This window comes from Melospiza melodia, chromosome 5 (assembly GCF_035770615.1).
Source record: "Melospiza melodia melodia isolate bMelMel2 chromosome 5, bMelMel2.pri, whole genome shotgun sequence".
NCBI classification, from domain to species: domain Eukaryota; kingdom Metazoa; phylum Chordata; class Aves; order Passeriformes; family Passerellidae; genus Melospiza; species Melospiza melodia.
In genome coordinates, this window is record NC_086198.1 from 14,622,100 (window position 1) to 14,645,375 (window position 23,276).

Here is a 23,276-nt window from a genome sequence, read left to right on the forward strand (position 1 = left end):
GGAAGAAAACTGGAAAAAATTACCTGTCTTCCTGCATTATGGGGTTACTTTTAGAGACAAGTGAGCATGAGACATATGAAAAATAAATCCTCAACCATGAAAATAACAGAGGAAACAAGCTTTATTTTTATTATTTGAAATTTTTGTGCGTGGTAAAGGTACACATTTGACTCTGGTTTTCCTACATTTTCAAGACAGAGTAATTTTTTTTGTCAGCTAAAGCATTATGAATACCATGGCACACAGGAAGCTAAAACTACACACACACACGCAGGCACGCACGCACGCACACACAAACACTTTGATGTGCATCTTTCATCCTTGACCTTAAGGAGAAAAAGTCTGTATTTAGCGTCATAGGGATTAAAAAAAAAAACCACAAACAAAAACATCATCATCGACAACAAAAAAACATGTGAGAAGAATATTTCATTATGAGTGTCAAGAGAGTACAAGGCTTACATATACACAAAACATATTACAAAGATGAAATGTACAAAAACGTTTTAAAAAAACATGGAAAAAAGAACTGGAAACACTCCTAGAACTGGAAAGCTGCAGCATATCAGCTGGTAGAGATTTCTATCAGGGGCTGCTGCCACACACCACACAACTTAGGGAACATTCCCGTGTCATAAAGCCAAAGAAAAAGTGTCAGGGTTAAGGCTGTGTTGCTCACAAACATCGACTGAAGTGCTGTACATTCGTCAGAAATACAATGACCTGTTAGGAACCTTGCCACTCCCCAGTACAAATGCCTTTTGTACACTTTCTACAAACAGGTCAGACAATCGCTGCTTGAATTCTTGAAGAAAAGTTTGACTTTACATCATGATTTCATAACAAGCTGTCTCCCACAACTGAAGGTCATTTCTTTATAACAAACACAACTTATTGGGCACTTATAGTTCTCATTATGGCAACACTAGATCCTTATTATAAAAAATATTGACATAAAATCAAAAACCCTCTAGCTTTTACAGAACAGATGAGCATTTACTAATAAGTAGCACTCCATCTTCATGAGGCAATTGCTTGCCTACACCATTTTCCTTTTATTTTTCAGTACATTGGTGCTGGTTTAGCCTATGCAAAACTCTCCTATTGTTTATGTTGGATTTATCTGAACAGGTCTTTTTATTCTATTCACTGAACAATGAAAATACAGTTGGCTAGTTTGTCCTAAAATGCTCTATATGACACAAGATCTAATAACCTTTTGAGATTACTTTTGAGTTGAAGATTTGTTAAATGAAGCACATACTTTCACCATTCATGCTGTGCTGCTACTTAATTAGCATTCCAGGGAAGTCAAGGGGACATTTGGTTATACCTCAAATCTGGCAGCAGCATGCCTGTAAAGCCTTTAATAAATGCTAACAACTCAGCAAATCACGTAGTGCAATTCTGACCTTCCCTTAATTGGATGAGAAAAAAAGTCTGCCAGCTTTTAAGTGCAGAATTTCTGCATTGGTTGGTCTTTGTAAGGTTTGTAAGTCAAGCATTTTAGCGAAATTGGCTTAGAAGCACCGTAAAAGCAATGTGTTTCTCAGTTTCCCAGTGCCAGGCAGATAAGGTCAGACCTTGGAAGGGAATGTCCTATGCCACTAAATTTGAAGTTGACAGCATTTGCTATCAGAAATAACTTCAAATTCGCTATCAGAAATAACTTCAAATTCATGACATTCTTTAGGTGCTGCTCTGCTAAAAATGTCTGAAAATCCAAAAAACTACTCAATTTTAAGAAAAAATCCACAAAACTCCTAATAGCTTTGAGCTGGGTTGTGAGAAGGGTTATGTGCAGAATTCACCTATTTCATCAGGATGCACTGGGTTCACAAGGGTTATCTAAAATCCTGCTTAGCAATGCTGGACCAAAGGACTGAAAAGCTTTTGAAGGAAAGTGTATACATGAAAAAGCACAGTCTTAAGTATCTATTTTGCTATATGGGTTAGGATCTGATTGTCATGCTTCTCAAAGTACCTGACAACAGAGGATTTGGCAATGTTTTCTGAGGGGTAAACATGTAAGCTTAGTAAAATTGTATTCTAAAAATCCATATGCAGAACTAAGTGTGATAACTGACAGCCACAGCACATTTTTAAAAGTTTTTACCTCAATCCCTTTATCGCAACCCCTTCTCTTTATTACTAAATACAGTTCAAATGCCTTTTCTTCACTGATGTGCTATTTAAGGGTCTTCCAATGTCAGAAAGTGTTATAAGGACACTTAGAATAAAACTTTGATCTACAGCTTTGTTAAATTTTGATAGGACAGTTTATTTGTAATGACCGAGACACCACCTTCAGAATTTTAGGACAAACTCAGTTCAAGCAGAGGATATTTTGTTCTCTTAGTAAAAACAAATGTGAGTTTTAATATTAATAAATGTTACCACCAGTTTCTTAGCTTCGTTATACAGTCCTTAAGCTTCATGCACAAAATATTTATTCCAATGAAATAAAGAAACTTGTATTTGCACGAGAAATTTTAAATTGATTCTATGTGCAAAAAATAAACAAAGGAAAGAAGAGGAAATATCTTTAGGAAACAGTAATTAAAAACCAGACAAACCCCCCATTTAAGAACCTTGGGGTCTGCATTTTTACAAGTCAAATGCAAGTTTATAAAAAAAACCATTCGTTTTTCTCAAATTTATCGAAACAACCACCTTACGTTTTAGAAATAAGACAAATACTTATAACAAGAAATTTTATCAAAGATTTCTTTCCATTTTGCAAACATGCTTAAAATACTCCCTTGTTTCTGACCCAATGCCCTTTTGTTTCAAGGCCCTAAAAATGAGAAAGGAAAGACAGCACTTCCCAGGCTATTGTAGGCATTGGCAGCAAGCTCACAGCTCCTCAGGCAACACCTGAAAGGGAGCACCACTCTATCTATATCAGGCTACAGTAGCAATTCAACCTTTGACCACTGGATATAGAAATATGAATAAAGCCAATGCTACTTTAAAAAGGACAAGGTCATACTTTAAAAACCCCCAACAAACCAAACATTAAAAACAGAACCATGCCTGTAAGCATTTCCAGTTAAATTAATACTTCAACAAAGAACACAGTAGAGAGATCTGGCAGAGGAAGAAAGGTCATTTTTCGGAGTACTGCCATTGTCAGATATCATACATACGTTCCAGTTTGCTGAAATAACCCACATTTACTTTTTTTTAATTTTTATGTCAATCAGTCATACATACATACATACATACAAACAAATTGGAACAAATCTCACAGTCCTTGTTTTGTCCTCTAACAAAATTCCCTTTGATGAAGGACTTCAGGAATTGGTTCAAATTCATTTTTATTTGTAACGTATTTTTTCTCACATAAAAACAAATAGCTTTGGTAACCCTTGGCTTTCCTATACAACCTCTGTTTACCACAGTTCCTTTGGTTGTATAATGTAGGTCCTCCACAGGGTACTTCTCTGGCTTTCTGTCCTGTGTGAAGCTGCATCTTATTTTAGAGGTTAATACAATGACTTGCCGTAAGGAAACATGGCAATGAACGCGTACGAAAGAGTGGCACACAATAGGTTAATTGACTTGACATTGTAATAACCCTGATCCTAATGAACTAGTTTGGTGTCAGAAGGTCTGTGGCTATACAGAAAATTCCTCTCCCACTAATGTATCGCTACAATTAAGTTTTTCCAGAGCTTTAGAAATGTCAGGTCTCTGCAAAGTCCTTCCTGCACATTGAGCAAGAGGAAGAGTGAACAACGGCCGCACGAAACAATCCTTCATTAATTCCACATGAGTAGGGAATTTGCATTGATTCTCATAGTGCTAAACACTGAGCTGTGTTGACGGTTAGAGCTAGACGGATTTTGTGAGACTTAACCTTATACTAAAAGGACCTACTTGTTCTACACAGTAAGACTGAAGAATGTTAGAAGTGTAATACCTACCATGATAATGAGATCTAGAAGATTCCCAGAGTCACCCCCGGGTTAAATAACGTGTAAGAATGATACTTTAAATTTGGAAGCTCTGAGCAGGAGCTATCCTTCGCAGTCATCAAAAAGCTTTGGGGACTTTTCCCAAACTTCTCATTTTTGCCTTATTGGTTAATTCCAGTTTCATAGGATGCAGTTTGTGTTTAATTTCACATTGTCTTTATGAATTCAGTTACAGAGGATTTTTTTTATTAACACAAGAAAAAGTTCAGTGAGAAACATAAGAGGTGCAAGTCCTATGTAAACAAGGTAAGATTGGAAATAATCACAAGAAGTCCGTAAGAGACTCCTTTGTTATTAAAAATAAACACAAAATAGGAGATATCCGGCACTGGATCTCTAGGACAAGTCTTTTCTTAAGGGTGGGTGATTATCCAGCTCCAGAGCTCGTTGCTACTGTAAGTATCGGTAGACCTTGAAGCAGTGATTTCCAGAGTCTGCAACTACAACGTGACCATCCGAAGTAAGAGCCAGACCTTGGGGACCATAAAGGGGGTCAGCAGAGGTGTTAATGTAGGATAAAAATGATCCACTTCCATCAAAAACCTTTGAGGGTGAGAAAGCACAGAATAAATGTTATGAATAGAAAAGCAAAGTAGAGGACACAAAGTAGTCTGCTCTCTTTTAAGTCTCTCTTATACTGTTATACTTCTAATTTCTGAAACAGTGGACATACATACAATAGAATAAACAAGGGCAAAATCTGTTCTGTTATCTCATAATATGCAAGTTTATATACAAATGTATGTTCTTATTAAAAAGAACTAATTATAGCCACCAGGATCTTTGGCAAGATTTAACACACAATAAAATAATAGTAATAAAAAATAAGAACCTCAGCTGTTCCTGTTCTAAAAATAGTCAACTACAATAAATCAAACTTAATTGGGTACTCAACCAACACCTTGTTTTCCTAACATATATCACTGTTGCGGCTAGCCTGATTCTTAGGTTCCCACACAGAGAAAACCAGGAATTTGTTTACCCTGTTGAGAGTGCTTCCTGAGAACAACTCATAAGCAGCTCCCTCAGTTTTATATTCAGTGGAAATAATACTAATTTATTAGGTATTCTTTGGCAAAGAGGAAGACCTTATGATTAGCACTTAAAAGATAAAAAGACTGCAACTCTCATAACTTGAAAGCAGAATAATTTCTCAACATTTAAAAAAGATGATAAAGATCTGCTGCATTCAGCTCATTTGCTTTTTCATATTTTCCCCTATGTCTCTGATCTTCTGTTATGGTGATTATAAATTACTATAATCTCAGCAATGCTTGCAAGTCTCCTAAGTCATCAAGAAACTTTTGGGGAACTACTTGGCACCAAAATCCTTGGTCACCATGGCCATCAGAGCTGCCAGCAACCACACTGAAAAGCTCACAATGTAACACCACCAGGTCTGAAAGTGGAGAATGAGGCATATAAAGGATGGTGTGAGAAACCACATCACTTCTAATGCTGATGGTGTTTCTTGGGCAGTCTGAAGGCCAGAGTTAGCAACCCATTAGTTTTTTTAATCAAGCACCTTTGAAGTACAGAAATTTTACCTGTATTCGGCTGTTTCCCCAATCTGCTACGATAATATTTCCATTAGAATCTACTGCTACTCCAGTTGGTGCATTAAATTGCCCATTTCCTTCTCCATTTGATCCAAACTTCAGCATGAACTCTCCCTCCTGGTTAAAGACCTGTATGGGTTAAAACAACAACCTAAATATGGCATGGCATCAAGAATTATAAGATCTGATTCATCTCAGACATGGAGGCAAAGGGCCCCAGAATTCTTCTGCAGCTTGTGCATCTTGAACTGAAAAGAGCTGAATGCAGATGCAGCACTGGGTGCTTTGTTTCTTTGGAACTAAAACACAATGGAGCAGATGCTCTCTTCTCTGCTTCCATAATCTAACACACATTGCAAATGATGGCATGCTGCTCTCTGCAGACAGGTCAGCAACTGAATTCTCTGTGATGGTAACAGGTTTAGACAGCAGAAAGATGGAGCTGATCGATGACTATTCTGTCAGTGACCTGGATGCACCAATGGGACCAAACAAGATACAAAATGTGTCATTTATACCATCCACAGCCATCTCTAAAATATTTTCATCCATTTTGGATCCAGGCCCAGCTACAGCACAAGGCCCAGCTGAGTTCTTAGAGACTGACTGCGGCTTGCACAAGAAAATGCAAAGACCTGACAAGTGCCAAGCGCACACTGAAGTGCTGATAAGGTGGAAGATGTCAGGGAATTATTGTATTCTCAAACACCCACAGTGAACAGAGAAAAAAACATTTTGGGGGAGGAAATTAATGAAGTACCAAGTTAGTGCCTCAGAGGATTAAAGAAAATAATAATAAAAAAAAGCCAACTAATGAAAAAATAGACAAAAATATATTGCTCTCTCCCTGGGCTAAAGTGACCAAATGAGAGAGAAGCCTACATTGCACAGGATTTTCCATAAAAGATGCCTGAGGGAAGGAACATCCTTGAAGGTTAATGGGGACAAGAGAAAAATGTTGCTGAGTGAGCTTGTTTAATTCAATACACTGGTGGCAGAAAGCAGCTTTTGGGACTCATAAGAGTGAAATTAATTTATTTAGTTATTTATAATTTATTATTTAAAAGAAGATGTACTCTCTGCTCTCAGCTTATAAACTCTCCAGAGTGTCAACAGTTATATGTACCAATTTAGAGAACACTACAGAAATAAGAATCTTTTCTGGTTAGTACCAAATTGTAACAAGTAACATTTGTATCCCATTGAGTCACACCAGAGACAGATGGGACACTCTGTTCTCATTAGAAATGTAATAATTATAAATCCTCTAGGATGCCACACTTCTTACATTTCTTCACTTTCTTTTTTTCATTTCAGTTTGCCCCTTGCTGTTAAGCCTCTCCAGGCATTCTTGTTACCAGGCAAACCTTGCTTGTGCAGAGGTAATTTATGAAGTCACAGGCCTCCTGCTGCTTTAGGGCTCCTGCAGCAGTCTTGGTTTTTGTGTTGTAATCCAAACCACGAGCTGCTGCTTCCTCACCAATTGCAAAAGGATGCACAAGCAAGGCTGCTATTCCAGACCTCGGTGATTCAGCACTGCTCAGGACACAAAGGTGTCTATGCTCAGGCAGCAACCTCCAATTTCAGGTGAATACATAACATCTATTTTTTCAATTAGAAATAGTGAAGAACTAGACTGAGGGTTCAACTTTATGTTCAGTCAAAATAGGCATTAGATGAAATGCCAGGGATTTTATTTTGTTGGTGTGTGGGACTGACACACATGTCCTGAGAGCCCAGGTAGAAGAGCATCCTGCCTCTGTCCTCCTGCTGCTCTCTCCTGTAGAGGGGGGGCACAAGAGCACACGCAGGAAGTGAGGGAAAGGGAATGCCTGGGAACAATCACACACAGGTGAGGCATTTCTGAAGCGGCCTGTGTCTCCTTCATAGACATTTGCCAACACAACTCAGCATGCTTCCTTGGTCTGGTTTACTACTGGGACAAACAAATAAACTTCCTATCATACCATGACTTCAACAGGCTGAGAGTCAGGAATTGCCATGGGTGTACAGACTAGTGGCCAGTCTTGCCCAGTGCAGGAGGCACTGAATGAAGACCAATAGGAACATGGGTTTTACGAGAATCAGGTTGTAAAATGGGTCCAGTAATCTTAAAGCTTATAGGTATGGAATTTAAAGACTGTAATGTATCTTTACTTTGCTATAATTTTACAACTAGAACTGTGGAAAGCTTTCACTGGGAAATTCAAAAGCCAGACTTTCAGAAGACAGAACACAGGGTCATTAACACGTTTGGCAGAGGGCTACTAAATTTAAGTAAAGTTGAAATTATTAATTTCAGATACAACCTATGTTTAAGCAATTGTGTTAGACACCATTATAGTGACCCCTAAGGCAATGGACTATATCTTCACTAAGTGATGCACTGCATGCAGAGTTCTCTGAAGATGCTGTCCCTATAGCAGAGCTATATCACACTCCTTATATGGAATGTGATCTCTTTGGTTTTAACAATACGTTCTTTCCCCCAAAAATATCATAATAAAATTAAAGTGGCAACTTTCCAAGTTGCCATTGACAGTACCTTGACAGAATGGTTATGAAAATCTGTAATGATAATTTCATTGTTGCTGTTTACAGCTGCAAAATGAGGACCTGCAATGCAGAAAAAGAAGAAAAAAATAGTAATACCATTAAAATTAAAAGTATGGGTAAAAAATTAAAAAAAAAATCAGCCTGCCAGCATATTATGTTTGGCCTCTGAGCAACAGTAGTACAAGTGGGAATACCAATTTCAAATTAAGAGTAATTTTACTTCATGGTTTCTTTAAAAGCTCAGCATGCTTTTTGTAAACAGAAATAATTTCTTTTTCAACCAGTTGTCAGTTGTTATTGTTCCCAATAAGCATTGTTGATTTCTCCCTCTCTTGTATACATATGACTATGCAGAGATTTATGGGCTTATTAACAAGACAAAACATGAAGTGCTTAAGCGTAAAGTTGTGCATACACTAAAAATTGTTATCAGAAATGTTCCTTTAAATTATTAATTGAAGTATTTTATGCTCCGTGTGCTCACATCTTACAAGCATTTGAGCTAACAAGTTTTAGGATAAATAAAAAAGTTACTTAGAAGACCACTGTCAGGGAAAAAAGGGCATTTTTTGCTTTAGATTGTGTATTGAAATATGTGTGCAAATTTGAATAAAAAACAAATGGTAGTTTGAAAACAGGCAAGTACCCAAATTAAAACACTTGGCGCTATTTTGAGTTATTAAGGAGAACAAAACTCAGTTTCAGTTTTCACAGTATATCAGGGTAAACTATAACAGAAGTGAAAAATTTTGCAATGAAAACATTAAATTATTGACAATTTACCTGTTTTCTGTAGCCTATCAGCAAGAAGAGGTGATATATTTCTCAAATGCACTGTTAGAAAGTATTTGCCTACTTATTTTCAGGACATGTTTTTGCAAATTTTCGAATGAAAAGAAATTGAGATACACAGAAAATTTAGCTGTGTTAGAGCACAAGCTCTCATAAATTATATATATTATGCCATAACACATTGCAAGAGATCTTAGGATAAAAACACATTGATGTTATTCCTGCCTTTCACTGTGAACCAGTCAAAACATCAGACCAATGAACCTACATACTAAAAATGACCCAACACCCGTAAAATGACCTGCATACTTAATTTGGCACCTTCATTTCAAATTTTGAAAGAATGCCTATTCACTTAAAATATATCAATGGGGTTGTTCTGTTTTTTAAACTTAAATGCATGTTCTACTTGAAAGACAGCATGTGCAAGCAGTCAGTTGAGTATAAATGGCAATTTCCCCAAACTTACACTGGCTGTTCCATAACTCTGCCTTCCTGATCTCAATCTTAACACTACCCCATTACACTCATTTTCTAAGAGATACCACTTAGGGCATTGGGGTTTGTGTGTCTGAAGATTGGAAACACAAAGCACAGCATCTGAGTTGATTGTGCTGAACAGCTTAGTGTGGCAATTACAAAGCACTTATAAAATGCTAGTTAAGATCAGTCTTTCTTGGGTCACTGATCTGAAATGTTTCCAGGCGTAGGGAGGTAGATGAAACAATCTGGTTACAATTGCATTAGCAGAACAGATGTTGCAGTCTGCCTGAGCAATCAAGCAAATAGGAGCTGTATGTCTAGCAGAACCTCTCCCCTGGAGGATAAAGGGGTAGGATACAGCATCTTCAACATGCTCAAACATCATGCAAATGTGAGCAGAAGAGGCAAGAAAAGGGGATTTACATATTACCATCAAGTGTACCTGCAAACTGCTTGTCACCATTTCCTCGACTTCCAAACCTGGTGACTATTTTGCCATTTGGCTGGAAGATGAAGACACAGCATGCTTTATTGTCCACTACAATGATGTGTCCATTACGATCCACCGATACACCTTTGGGGCCCATGAGCTTTCCAGACCCAATTTTGGCCTAAATGGGAAAACACAAAACAGGAAAATATGTTGGCACAATAGAAATTAGTTAGTACTGTTTAACGCTTGTATTACAGGCACAGAGTAGAACAGAGAGGCTTTTCTTCATCAGAAGTTGGAAGCAATAGTTATTATCAGGTCTTACCATGTACTTCATTATTTTTTTCTTCAGTTGAAGATAGTGTGCTTTCTGTATGTCTTTTCTAGACTGAAAAATCTGCCACCTCAGCAACTGAGTCCAAATATATAACTCATAAGAAATACAGTCATCAGATTTGTGTGACTTGATAAACCTGTCAGAAATGTCTGTATATCCAGCATTAGGGTAGCAGCAGGATAGGCAGACAAGCAGAAAGGACTTCTGTCTCCCATTGTGTGCTGTTTCTGAGTCCAACAACCGCCTTGATGGACAGGAGACATCTTTATCACTGCCTGCATCAAAGAAGTCAGAGTTCTTGGAGCATCAGGGCTGGGTTGGATGTAGGCTATGATGTCCTCTGTTGCCTTTCTTGGGTTAGTAAGACAACAGCACCTTCTGAGTGCTCTCAGAAAGAATCTGAGCAGAGCTAAAGCTCAGGCTAACCTCTCTATCTTCCACCAGATTCCACATGAGATTGCTTCACTTGCTGCTTAGACTCATGAAGTGTCGGCTGAAAACTGCAAAGGGGAGAGGATCATGTTGCCAAACAGCAAATGAAGCAATCTTTGAAACACTAAACAAATCAAAGCTTATTCCTGTCCTGTCTTAGGTAAATAAAATGATTTCCATAATTTTAAATAGGCCTTGTGACTACCAAAACCATCTGCCGGCATAATCAGCAACAGGAGGGGAATTGTATACAGTATTTCACTGGAAAAACGTTCAGTGGAGATGAGATGGATCTCATAACAGTAAATTACTTGGAAAGGCTAGAGAGCTGTCAAATCCAAAAATGCCAGAAGCATGCTTTGGTAGGTTTAAAATGAAGGGATTCTTAAAAGAGGATCTAAGCAACAGAGCAAGCAGAAATTGAGACCAAGCCTTCAAAGAATCCATGAGCTACCTGGGCATATACAAGAAGACTCAGGATTACCTCACAATCCATTCTGCATTCTTCACCATTCAGCTTTTTCTTAGGCTGGGATTTTAGAAACTGTTTTAATCTACATAAAATCAGTTGGGTTTTGACCTTTCAGTTTAAAAAGGTTGTAAATACTCAATTGTTTGCGTTGGAATGGAGCAACTTGCATCCTGCTTACAGACTTTTTTTTAATTGATGGACAGATTTGAAAGCACTTATTCAGGCTGGTTTCAAAAGTCTGTACTGGACAGAGAGTCCACCAGAGAGGCTTTGTTGAAATGATGAGTTCCAGAACTTTCAGATTCTATAGTAATTTGTGACAGACACATCCTGCAAACTGAAATTCATATCTTGGTGAAGAACATACTTTTCTGTTTGCATTGGAATTTAAATGAAATATATACTAAGATGTTCATCTTATTTATGAAACAAGGCCATCTTTCACCTCACTGCCTTTGCAGAGTAAGACAGATCATCCCCTAGAACCAGCAATGCTGGGAGTCATAGAATCATTTCGGTTGGAAAAGACTTCTAGGCTTGAGTCCCAGCATTAACCTAACACTGTCATATTTACCATTAAACCATGTTCACAACTACCACATCTACTTCTGACTTCTCTGCCGCTCTCCCCTCCCTCCTGCAATTGGTGAGTAGCTGTGGGACAGATTACAAGGCACTGAGAAAATCCATTGCCTAACTCATTTTTCTCATGTCCCTGATGTTTTCAAAGCAAACAGAAGGAGCTCTCCTATCCTTAGTAAGTCCCATGCTCCTATTGCATGGTACATTCTTAGGTAGGATTGGGGTTGCAGGTAAAAAATAGGAATGATCCTAAAATAAAGCCACCTGGGGACCCTGAGGATGGCTGCTACTAAGCCACTACACAATTTTTTTCAGTCTCCAGTGAAGAAAATTCCAGGGAGCAAATCTTGCAGCTGCAAGACTATGCTTAGCCAACATGCAATAATCTTGTGTCAGTTTTATGTTCATGTACATATACTGTTAGAAACTGCAAAATATTTAGGCAAAATCTATCTAATTGAATCATGCTAAAATATCCCCAGGAAAAACTATTAAAATTTATTTTGTGTTCACCAGGGGAAAGATATCAGCAGACCTACAAATTGTATTCAGTTTGCATAACAACAAAGCAGCAAAATCATAAATCAAATGCAAATCTGTAGAAGTATTTCCTTTGGGGTGATTAAATCATATTCCCCTTCTTCCTTTGGGATGGCCATGCAGTTGTCCGCTTGAGCATTGCACCACTCCTTACCATCTTTCCAGGATTCCTAGGAAAATGACTCAGACTCATAAGTACAGTGTCCTAATGCCCATATAAACACATATGGAAAAAATATAACAAATAAATCACATACTACATTAATGGGCACTCAGTGCTGAGAAGAGTAATAAAAATCACTACTCTTGGGCCCGGTTTAAAATATAATTTGCAAGCAGCAATAAAGTATGCCCAGCTAGAGTTTGCAATGCTTTTTACTAAAAATCTGTTCCCAGTTTAGATCAAAATATGCTGATGACACATTATTGGATCTGGCTGAACATATTCTTTGTATATTTTTATTTCAGAAAATTTCTTAGAATTATAGGTTTGATTATTTAGAGCAGAACATTATGAAACTCAGTCACTCTCATTAAGTGTATGAATGGAAATACTTTCAGGCTTTTTTCCCATTAGAAACGAATACAGTATAATGAATCATGTAAACCCTTAATACAAATAATGTGTTTAATTTAATTCAGTCAGGGACATTATGTCCCTTATTTTATAGGCTCTAAGGAATTAAGGAATTTAGACTGGTTTTCAAACATGTGTTTATAAAGTCACCCTACCAGGTTGGAAAAAATATTCTACTGGGGGATATTTCTAGAGGTAAAAAAAAAAAAAAAAAAAAACAAAAAAAACCCAAAAAAACCAAACCCAAAAAACCCCAATTAGCCTACATAAAAATTTATGAATACTTTTCCACTGTAGAAGTAAGCGTGTTAGGGCTAAGTTTAACTTTACCATGCTTGTTGCTGTCTGAAAGGTTCAAGATTGTCAGGGATTAATTAAAAACTTTCAACAAACCATCTTTTGCTGTTTGAGAACTTCTCTATTAAGGAGATACAACTTTGTCACACTTTGCAATATCTCACAATAAGTGGATTTATCATTCATCTGACTGTCAAAATTCAACTGTGACCATTTAACCATACTACCCATTCCCATCGGTACATGGAACCAGCTTCAGACAGCTCTTTCCTTAATTCTACTGGTGAGACAAGGAAGAAGTCTGACATATAAAATACTTCCTATAATATTTTCCCATTTATCTAAACTTGATCTTAACTTGACTTGCAGAGCCCTGTTTGGTTGATAACAAGCTTGTCATCATATATACAGCTCTTCAAGACTAGAAAGAAAACAATCCTCAGAGGAACAGGAATCATTGTCTTGACTCTGTTGTCCAGTTCCTTCATTAGGTTTGAACACCACTTGGTGAGGAGCTGGTACAGCTGCTTCACCATGCTTTCTCTCCTTAGCCTAGTGCTGTATCTGCCGCAACAGCTTTCTTAGCAATTTCAGAGTACTTGACAGAGGAAGCCAGCACTGTTATCCACCTCTTACAGATGAAGAAAATAAAGCACTGGGAAGTGAAATGGAAGATCACTAGTCACCCATGAGATTTGTGGCATAGCCAGAAATAGAAACCCCAAATCCTAAGACCCGATCTGAGTCTTTATCACATCCAGGATAGTACAGTTCTTCATGTGAAGAAGCTCATATTTTGGTGCAACCTTAGATTAGAGTTTGCCCACCTCTGCATTTATGTAAGTTACAGCCTTGAGAAAACAGAACTCTGTCTTTGTTGCTGCCAGAACTAAGGAAGGTGACACTTTTCTGCCTGGCAGTGGAGGTTGCCAAGGGGAGTCAGTCCAGTGCTGTAATCAGGGACATGTCTGGGCCTGGCTCCAGGGAAATTTGCCTTATGGCTCACATGACTATTAAAATTCTGCTAAGGGAGAGTGAGGGTAAGTAAACACAGAAGGAAGGGGACAACATAAAAAATAGTGATATTAAGCTCAAAACAGCCCCCTCAGAGTGCTGAGTTAACAGCTAGCAGGCCACCTGTATCAGAGGAATTACACAATGACTTGCAGGCACAGTCCTTTGAAGGCAAATGCCGTTATCCCTTTCTCTCTCTCTGTTATTTTAGCAAGTGCTGCCCAATTTAATCTGACAAGGCCCCTGTAAGAATTACCACTGCCAACACACAAAAAATTACAAGGCTTTGCCCAGATTCCCACAGGCTAGATTTGTTACATCTATGTTCTGTGCTTCCATTATATTTTATTTGTTCTGTGCTTCCATTATATTTTATTTAACCCCGTCACAGAATAATATCCTGAGTTGGAAGGATCATCAAGTCCAACTCCCAGTCCTACACCATCATGCCCAATACAAGTCCCACCCCTTCATGGCACTGACCGTCCCCATATCACAGCCTCACCCTCGGTGGGCATGACCTCCCAACCCCATGTGTGTCCCCCCACAGTTCCCCCAGGCCCTGTGCTCACCCCACCTGCACTCCTCCTCCCAGCCCAGCTCTCCAGCTACACTGTGCAGTACAGGATCCCCTGAAGCAGTGCTGCACCAATACAGGACTCCCTACTCCCATTAGAGCTCCTCAGTGTGGCCCTGTGCCCAGTGCCCATCCATGTCTCCATCCCAGTGTTCCCACTGCCTCGCTCCTGCTGTCCCCATGCACGTGCTCTGCCACCTGCCCTCCACCCAGCTCCTGCACTTATGTGCTTATGCCTACCCTCTGTATAAAAAAATACTTCTACAAACATTTATTTTTCCTCTCATAAATATGGCTTATTGCATTCAATCTAAAAATAGTATTTTATACAATTGATGTTGCATCTCTCATTTAATCATTCTAGCCCCAAGAGCTATGAAGTCTGATGCATTAATTTGTATTAACCACGCAAACACTGCCAACATCACACAGCTTTTGCATTTTTTGCAATCCAATGAAAACACTGACAGAAAACAAATCTAGGCTTCGCATCAGAGGAACTACATTAATAATTATTTTTTTTCCAATACCTGCCTCCCTGCTGGCAGTATATCACAGAGCATTCTGGCTTCTCCAGAGCTTTTTCCTCCAGAGCTGGCACCATCCAAAATGCTGGACTTACAGCATATCTTAAGAAGGCAGGAAAACAAGCCCTCCATGTTCTTTGTCCAGTTCACATTAAGGATATTAATAATTATTTAAAACATACCTAGGATGATCAGAATATTTGGATTCTTAACTAAATTACATTTTTCTTTGGGTTTGTTTTGGTGCTTTCATTTAATTTAAGAACTTCAGCCAAAAGTAAGGTTTTCCTGTGTAGCTATACATTTTCAAAATTACTTGACAACTAAAATCACATCCTCTCTGCAAATACAAACAATTTGTATTTTTTTTTTAACACTTGCATTATACTTTAGTATTGTTTTACTTTAGCTTGAAGTCTATACATGATCTGGATACTTCTAGAAGCATACACACTGATTTCTCAGATGGAGGTCACTGAGGACTATGCAAGTACAATTACCTATTTGCATTTGACACTTTGCAAAGACTATTTGGAGGAAGGCCATTTCTTGCTGCACATATGAGTGGCTCAGAACCTGAGCTTTTTGGCCACTAGGCTGCCAGAAGATTAGCCAAACAGGCCATAATTACCCAGTGCAGGATTCCAGAACTAAGTAAGTATGGTAGAAATTTCCCTCCAGGTCTATTATTCCTATGACCAGTGAGTACAGCTAACCTCTGCCAGAGGTGGCTCTCTCTAATGCATCACCAGACTTGGTATCATGCATTCAGAGAACAGCACCAAATCAAGGAAATCTTTAATTCTCTCTAGAACTGCACCTGAACCCAAGTGAAATAAATGTTGCAGGTTGGAAATCATCAATGTAGTGTAGTAGCTGCTGTCTTATTTTATTCCCATTAAAGGGATCAGAGTTGCTATGAAAATATGAAGTTGTTTCCTTAGAATTTCTGATTTCTGAAACCTACAACATCATTACTATCTTTCAGTTTTTTCAGTACACAACACACCAGGTAGAACACTCCTGTTTATGCTGTAGCACTGAAACAACACCCTGGGTTACTCTTCCTTGCTTATATTGCCAACAAGATCATATATAAATTATACACTATATTTGCTGATAAGTATGGAATAAAAGAGAAAGTCATCATCAGTCTGCTACCTTCTTTTTCTCCTCCATATGTCACTGAAGAGCTTCATGTACTCCTTGTAAGATTTTGTGTTTGTCTGTGTGCACACATGTATCTGCACACACCCTTCTGTACAATCAGAGTACTAATGATATGAAGGTTGTTGAGCTAGTCCAACTAGCTGTGCTGGCACTTGCTGTGCTTGACCATAAGTTACAGAAAGACATCTAGGCACTCAGTATGGAACATGCTGTCTCTGCTTGGTGTAACATTAGCATTGCTGCTGTGATCTCCTCCTATTAATTCTACCATGTGGCTGGGTCAGGTCACATCACAACAATGGAATTTAGACTAAGCTACAGCCAAACTATGTAGTTTCTTGAAAAATAATGTTACTTTGCATTCCTTTGAAAGACAGAGAAAGCTCAGGAGAGTTCACATAGTAACTCGTACCTTAAATTTTCCATCTGATGAGAATATGCTAACCCATTTGTTATCATAGTCTGCAATAATGATGTCACCACTGGGATGCACAGCCACTCCTGTTGGCCGCTGCAGCTGGCCAGGAGACCTTCCTCGTATGCCAAAACGGCTTTTGAACTGACCATCATTGGAAAATATCTGTAATAGAAAACAGGGATTTTAAAATTATGTCCACATATGACCATCACCTATTTCTTGGAGCTTAGATTTTAGCAAGTCACTAATCAACACTATAATCAGGAAGAGAGCTGGGAACATGAACCACTTTTACACAGTCCATATTTGAAAGTAATATATCTAATTTTAGAAGACCCTAATTTCAAAAAAAAGAAATTCTCATTGCACTGTTTTTTCAGTGAACTCAAAGTACTTCACAAACATTAATAAGCTTCACAATATCTCTCTCAGAAGGGAGGAAATGGTATTATTTCCTTACTAGAAATGAGGAAACTGAGGCACCGAGTGCTAAGTCTGTAGAAAACATAGGAATATGTCCTTGTGTCCCCAAGCCAGGTAACTAAACACTGAAGTTCCTCTGAAGAGGCTGCATATTACAAAGCATGAGGGTGCTGATGAATATTTGATTCTGTCTCTTTGAAAAAGCCTGGAAATGAGTTCTTATGGCATGTGGCTTGCTGGTGCTCCCACACAAGAACAAGCGACACACTGCTGCTGCTGCTGCCGTGTTCATTGCTACCACATGGGCAGCCTGGAGAGTGATGACAAATTGGTAATGGTAAAAAGGACACATGGCAAGCAAAAGAAAAAATATAGCTTGATTTTCACAATTCTTTACAGAAGAATGGGTGTCAGGGTGCTACCACAGAAAAGATTTGATTATATCAGAAAGAGAAATCGGTTAAATAGACTAAAAGCCACTTGAAAATGATATCTATATGCTTTTTTTCTATTTGTACTTCCTAAAAATTATATTTGTGGCACCACGCTCTAGATTTACATTTGAAAACATGAGAGTGATAAAATTTACAATGTAAAGTTATATTTACAGAAGGGCATTTTTCCTGATTATTGCACAACTTTTTTTTTCATTCATTGCCAAACATCATAAGGAAGGAAAATAAACCCTGATGATATATTAGATATAGTATAGATCTGAAAAAGATAGCTGCAGGTCAAGAAGATGGAAAGTAAATGGATAATAAATTACATTTCCCTTGTATTTTCTACATCAACTGAATTGTACAAAATGTGTCTTTCTGAGGCTACAAAAAAGGGAGAGGTGTGGGGGCAAGGAGAAAAACACTGAAATATTCTCATACCTGCACACACTGGTTGTTACTGTCTGCTATTAATATTTTTCCATTTGTAGATGCAGCTACACCTTGAAGATTTGTAAATTCCCCTTTGTTTCTTCCTTTGGTGCCTAAAATTGAACACAAAGCACATAAGAAATCAGGTTAGACAGGACTAATCAGTTAGGACCCAAATGCCAACACATGCAATTATTACATTTCTGATCAAAGGATTTCTATTTTGAAGAGTTCTTCTCACTTCTACAACTTCAAAGAACCCTCTCAGTAACAGACAGACAATTCTACTGACAAGACAGGATTGTTTAAGGGACTGTTCTTACTCTTCATCATGTATCACCTAAGCCCCCATCAACATTAATTGCCACTTCAGCCTTCCTAAATCAGTGCTCACAAATTGCCTCTTGCATGAGGGAAGCAGTAAAAGATTTTTATATAAGTAATGGACTTATTTAAACTGCAGATTTTTATTCTGCTGAAAGGGTGAGTACGTGGGAACACACAGAGAGGGGCTAAGAAAAGAACCTGGACAGATGACACGGTTTTAGCTAAGTCTCCTCAGTGATATCACAAAGGTGGGATAGAACATATCACTTTGGATGGAGCTGTTTCAAGACATGGAAGTTTCCTATTCCCTTATATATAGTTTGTAGTCATAGGCTTCAAAGATTCCTTTAGCAGGGAGATTCAGATGAAGAACTAGCTTTGAATGAATTGGACTTGTGAGCCAATGAAGACCAACACCTGGAGACTGAATGCTTCTGGAAAGACCTTGGATTGTTCTAATAAAGCAGTGTCCCCACACACACAAGTCTCATTTTAACCCATAAATGCACTTGTGTGTTACATAGAACTGTAAGTCTTTTGCCCAGTGGCTTAAGGAGATAAGGAGTTGTAAAATGTCAATTTTTCCACTGAAGTTCATTAAGTTTAGGTGGTTCATTAGATGTTTGTTCTGAGACATTCCAAGGGGAATCATAGAGCAAATTGTGATTTCTGAAACCTACAACATCATTACTGTCTTTCAGTAAAGATCAGCTCCAAAGTGGCTGGTCCAAATTACACCTGGAACACAGGAACAGGAAGCAAATTCCTGATTTGTTTGTCCTGGAGGCTCAGGGGTCCTTAGAAAATACTTCAGCTATGATCTTGGACTCCAAGGTTATTAATAATAAATGAAGCAAAAAAAAAAAAAAAAAAGCCCAGCAAACAACTACCAACTCTATAAGCTGTCCTTTCCAAGACATGGATGCAGTGCTCTTTTTCCTGGTGAAATACTTTTACAAGCATTCACTGGCTGTGTATCTGGCATTAATTGGTTCCAATATATGGTTTTAACTGAAAAACTTGTATTTAATTTTAGTCAGTCCAAAATATTCTGGAGCACAGTGATTAAACTGTTCTGACTGTGACGCTTAATTTAAGACATACATATCAGCTCTAATTTGTATTTAGCTTTCATCAGGGATGTGAATGCTTGTAACAACCCTTCTTTCTTCTGTGGTGATGGCTGTGGGATGCATATTTCCTGTTACTAGCTAACAAGTAACATTTAATTTCTCTGCACTCAGTGCTGCAGGAATGTTCCTTTGTTTCAAGACTTATTTTCTTCAACTCCACTCGCTTCATCCTCTAAACAAGGCAAATGCTTCTCAGTTTTTGTACTGCAAGGGAAAAGTACATATTCAGGGAATAGTGAGTTACATACCAATTACATTACCCATACTTGAGCCATTTCTGTTTATTCTTTTAATAAGCAGTGCCTGAGGGATGCATGCAGCAATTTTTTTCCACCATATGCTAATGATAAGTTTCCTTCTTGCTTTTTAGCCAAAGAGAATGGATGAAAAGAGAGAAACATTCCCTTTACTACTGAGAGTAAAGGGAAAACATTTGTTAGAAAAGAGGAGGCATAAGCTAGAACATCTGGAACTAACTAACACGAACTTTATGGAATGTATGCTCTTTAGCCGTAGAAAAATGTTCTTGAACGTCAAGGAATTTTGTTTTTAAAGATAAGAGACACCTATACAAAAAGTTATTCAGAGCATTCTTCAGCGGAACTTTGTAAATATACATCAAAGGAAAAACTGAAAAAATTACCCAGGAATGTCATAGTCACGTTTCACAGTAAGTATAAGAAATAGCAATGTATTAGCACAGTGTGTAGATGAAATTCAGCTCCATGCAATGTGCTTGTAACTAGCACTTTGCAGCTATTAAACCTATTACCTAGCTCCTAATCTGCATACAGGCCCTTAGACAGTCCCCTCTGCAATGGCAGAAATTCCCCTGCAGAAGAAAGCTTACTTCCTCATATATGTTCAAGAGGAAATCAGATAGCTTTGAACTTTCTATTTTGAATAATTCACGATGCCAGCAGAGATCTGAAGCCAAGCACAAGCATTTCAGACGATGAGAGGAAAGCCTGTAGGAAAGCATGCCAGCCTCTGGAAAAGCAGGCTTTTGCTACTGACTCTGCAATACCAAAGGATGATAGCTCCCCTCTGTAAGCAGAAATTCCTTCCTTATGAACAGACCTGCCTAAGAGAGAGTCTTCAGCAAATCTCTTCCTGCAAGATACCACCCTTCTGTATCAAGGCATTTCATATTTTGTCTCCTCTCCATCATGGGCAGTCACTCATCTCTCCTTAGCTTAGGGAGGCATCAACATTTCCATTGCACAAGGCTGGAACCAGTAGGAGCCTCATTCCAGACTTTCCCAAGCAGCCTGGTTAATAGATGAGAGGCTGCACCTTTTGTGCCCATCATTTCCCAGCTTTATCTCCCTGCTGTTCTGAGCTATTGCAGGGCACAAAGGAGGAAAAGACAGAGATTTTACTGCAAGCTGCTGGGGACTGGGAAAAACAGGAGAGATTTCAAAAGGAGACTGAACCCAGTTATTGGGAAGGAGATCTGTGGCCTGTGCAATATCTCCTGTTATACCATTTTTGTATACAGGTAATGATCAGATTTGTTTTAACCCTATCTAATTCCTTCTGGAATTACTGAGCATAGACTGCACAAACCAATTAATTTAGCTTTCAACAAAGAAAGTGTGCATTTTCTGCTCAAGATGATTCTAGTACACATAAAATGCTTAATAATTCCAATCTTTTACTCTTGAGCAATAGATGTTATACTGAGTCTCACCAAAAAGAAGAAAAAAATAATCTAAAAGCTCATCAACACTGACAGGAGATGTTAAAATAACATCATGTAACTGTAATAAGAATCTGCTCTTTAAGTCCTGGGAATCTGAACAAACTTGTATAATGTATATTTTTGATGCTCATAGTAAGAGAAGGAGTGTTTTTTGCTTTCCAAGTTTTACTAATATGAACAACAACCTCCCTGCTTGCTAACCTAGATTCCCCAGCTTCCTAAAACACAAAGAAAAACATGTCAGTGCCTCCAGCAGGAAGGGAACAGATTCAGAGAGACAAAATCAAACTGCAGAAATATTACAGATTATTGGGAAGACTTAACAGGTTGTGAGTGGCCATAACCTGTTGTGTAGGTACCATTTCTTTCCTGCCTACAGCACTTCAAGTAATTCTTCTGGTACTCCTTCCTATGTGGTACAGAAAAAAAAAAGGGCAAAACTAAACAGCATGGAAAGGTCTACATACATACTGCATAGACAAGTATCAAGGAGCTTTCTTTTTTCCCATCTGCCTTTCTTTTTTTCCTCAGAGTGCCAAAAGAAATTTAGTCAAATCTTACACATTATGAGGCTGTGATGTCTCCTCTCATAATAGATGCAGCTGAAGCACAGAAGTCTCTGTAGTAAAACTGCACTGAATTGTTAACCCTATGTGTTTGCTGTACAATGAATGTCAGTCTTTCTAATTGAAGTTCCCAAATAACCTTAAGGTTTAAAATCAGTCAGTCTGTTGTTGAAGGCACATTGTTTATAACCTTTAAAGAGGAACGAGTAATTCAGTAGGAACTCTGGCAGATACGCCCACACGCTGTTGGTAGTGAAGATGGACTGGTTTGTGTTAATTTGCTTTACACAGCATCTGCTCTAAAAGCTTGGCCAAGACCCCCTCCAAGCCCTGCTCAGGCAGCAGAGACTCTGTCACCACAGACAGGTGTGCACAAACCTAGGGGTAAGCACAAATCAGAAATTCTTTGCTGCCACAGCAGCCAAACCTCAAATAACAAGAGCCAAATCCAGGCCAGGTGTCTGTTGTCAGCACATCAGAACTACACTGGGGGCTTTGCCAGCAATGTGGTACCGAGAGCTCTGCCCTCCCTGTCCAGTACAGGTATGACTGCAGTGCAATGCAATGGAGGCCTGGCAAAATTCCACACTGACCATCACACCCCCATAGAGCTCACAATGAGCATCAGAGGGATTGAAGCTAATAAATGGGAAAAGGAAAGTCTACTTTCCCATTACTAGGTATTCCTATTTCTACAGCAGGAAGGCTGGACCAGGTGACCCAATGTGGGCCCTTCCAACCTTATTTCTTTGGTGATTCTGTGAAACACCCAATCAAGAATCCCTTTGCTACCTCTAAGCCTGCTTTTAAACTGCACTAAAGCTATGATTACATAGAGCTTGTTTGTGATTTTTTTTTATGTGGAATAAATTCACAGTAAGGCTTCTATTTGCTTTCAGCATTTATAACAGACCAGAAGATGACATTCACACCTAGTAAGGATGCTGACAGAAGTTCTGTTAAAGGCAATTTTTTAACACGCTAATGTACCAGCTAAACTTAGATGCTCAGTTACATGACTGAACAGACAACTAAACAGTCTGAGGATAAGGAAAATTGGAAAACTGAACTTTCTAGCAGATGGCCAACTCTCCATCTGGCTGTATCTGATGCCAATTCCAAATATAAGTAAATGAAGAGGAAAAAGCAGTTAAAGTGGGAAATAGCACCACTACTGCTAAATGGTGTCAAAGAACCCAATCATGAAAAGTGTCAGAAGGGAAAAAATACTAAGGCACACAGCAAAGCATGGCAGAGCTAGAACACAAGATGGGGTCCTGGACAGAGCAGCTGATGACAACCATGCCTCTCAACCCTTCTTTGAAGGACATGGAAGAGATTTACCAGGGAAGGTGGAAGTGGCACTGGTGGAATGACACTGTGAACATCCTTCACCTCTGCTCAGTATGAGTGTAAGGCACAAAAGCAGGGTAATGAAAGAAAGACTTCCCTCTCACTTTAGTGCTTCCTACCAGTTGTAGTTGTAGATGTAGCAAAACCATTG

General features: G+C 38.6%; 1 protein-coding gene across 26 annotated transcripts in view; it reads right to left on the reverse strand.

Moving 5' to 3' along the window:
- Positions 1–103: 103 nt before the first annotated feature.
- TRIM2 (tripartite motif containing 2) overlaps positions 104–23,276 on the reverse strand; it is a 108,685-nt gene continuing 85,512 nt past the window's right edge. For 25 of the 26 annotated variants that reach the window (XM_063156368.1, XM_063156369.1, XM_063156362.1 and 22 more), the window contains 6 exons: positions 18,051–18,154; positions 16,741–16,908; positions 9,801–9,981; positions 8,085–8,155; positions 5,528–5,668; positions 104–4,523 (listed from right to left, as the gene is read on the reverse strand). In XM_063156368.1, the coding sequence (XP_063012438.1) occupies positions 4,371–4,523; positions 5,528–5,668; positions 8,085–8,155; positions 9,801–9,981; positions 16,741–16,908; positions 18,051–18,154 (818 nt within the window). In that variant the 3' untranslated portion in view covers positions 104–4,370. The remainder of the gene's footprint in view (positions 4,524–5,527; positions 5,669–8,084; positions 8,156–9,800; positions 9,982–16,740; positions 16,909–18,050; positions 18,155–23,276) is intronic. The other variant, XM_063156343.1, reaches the window with a different exon arrangement.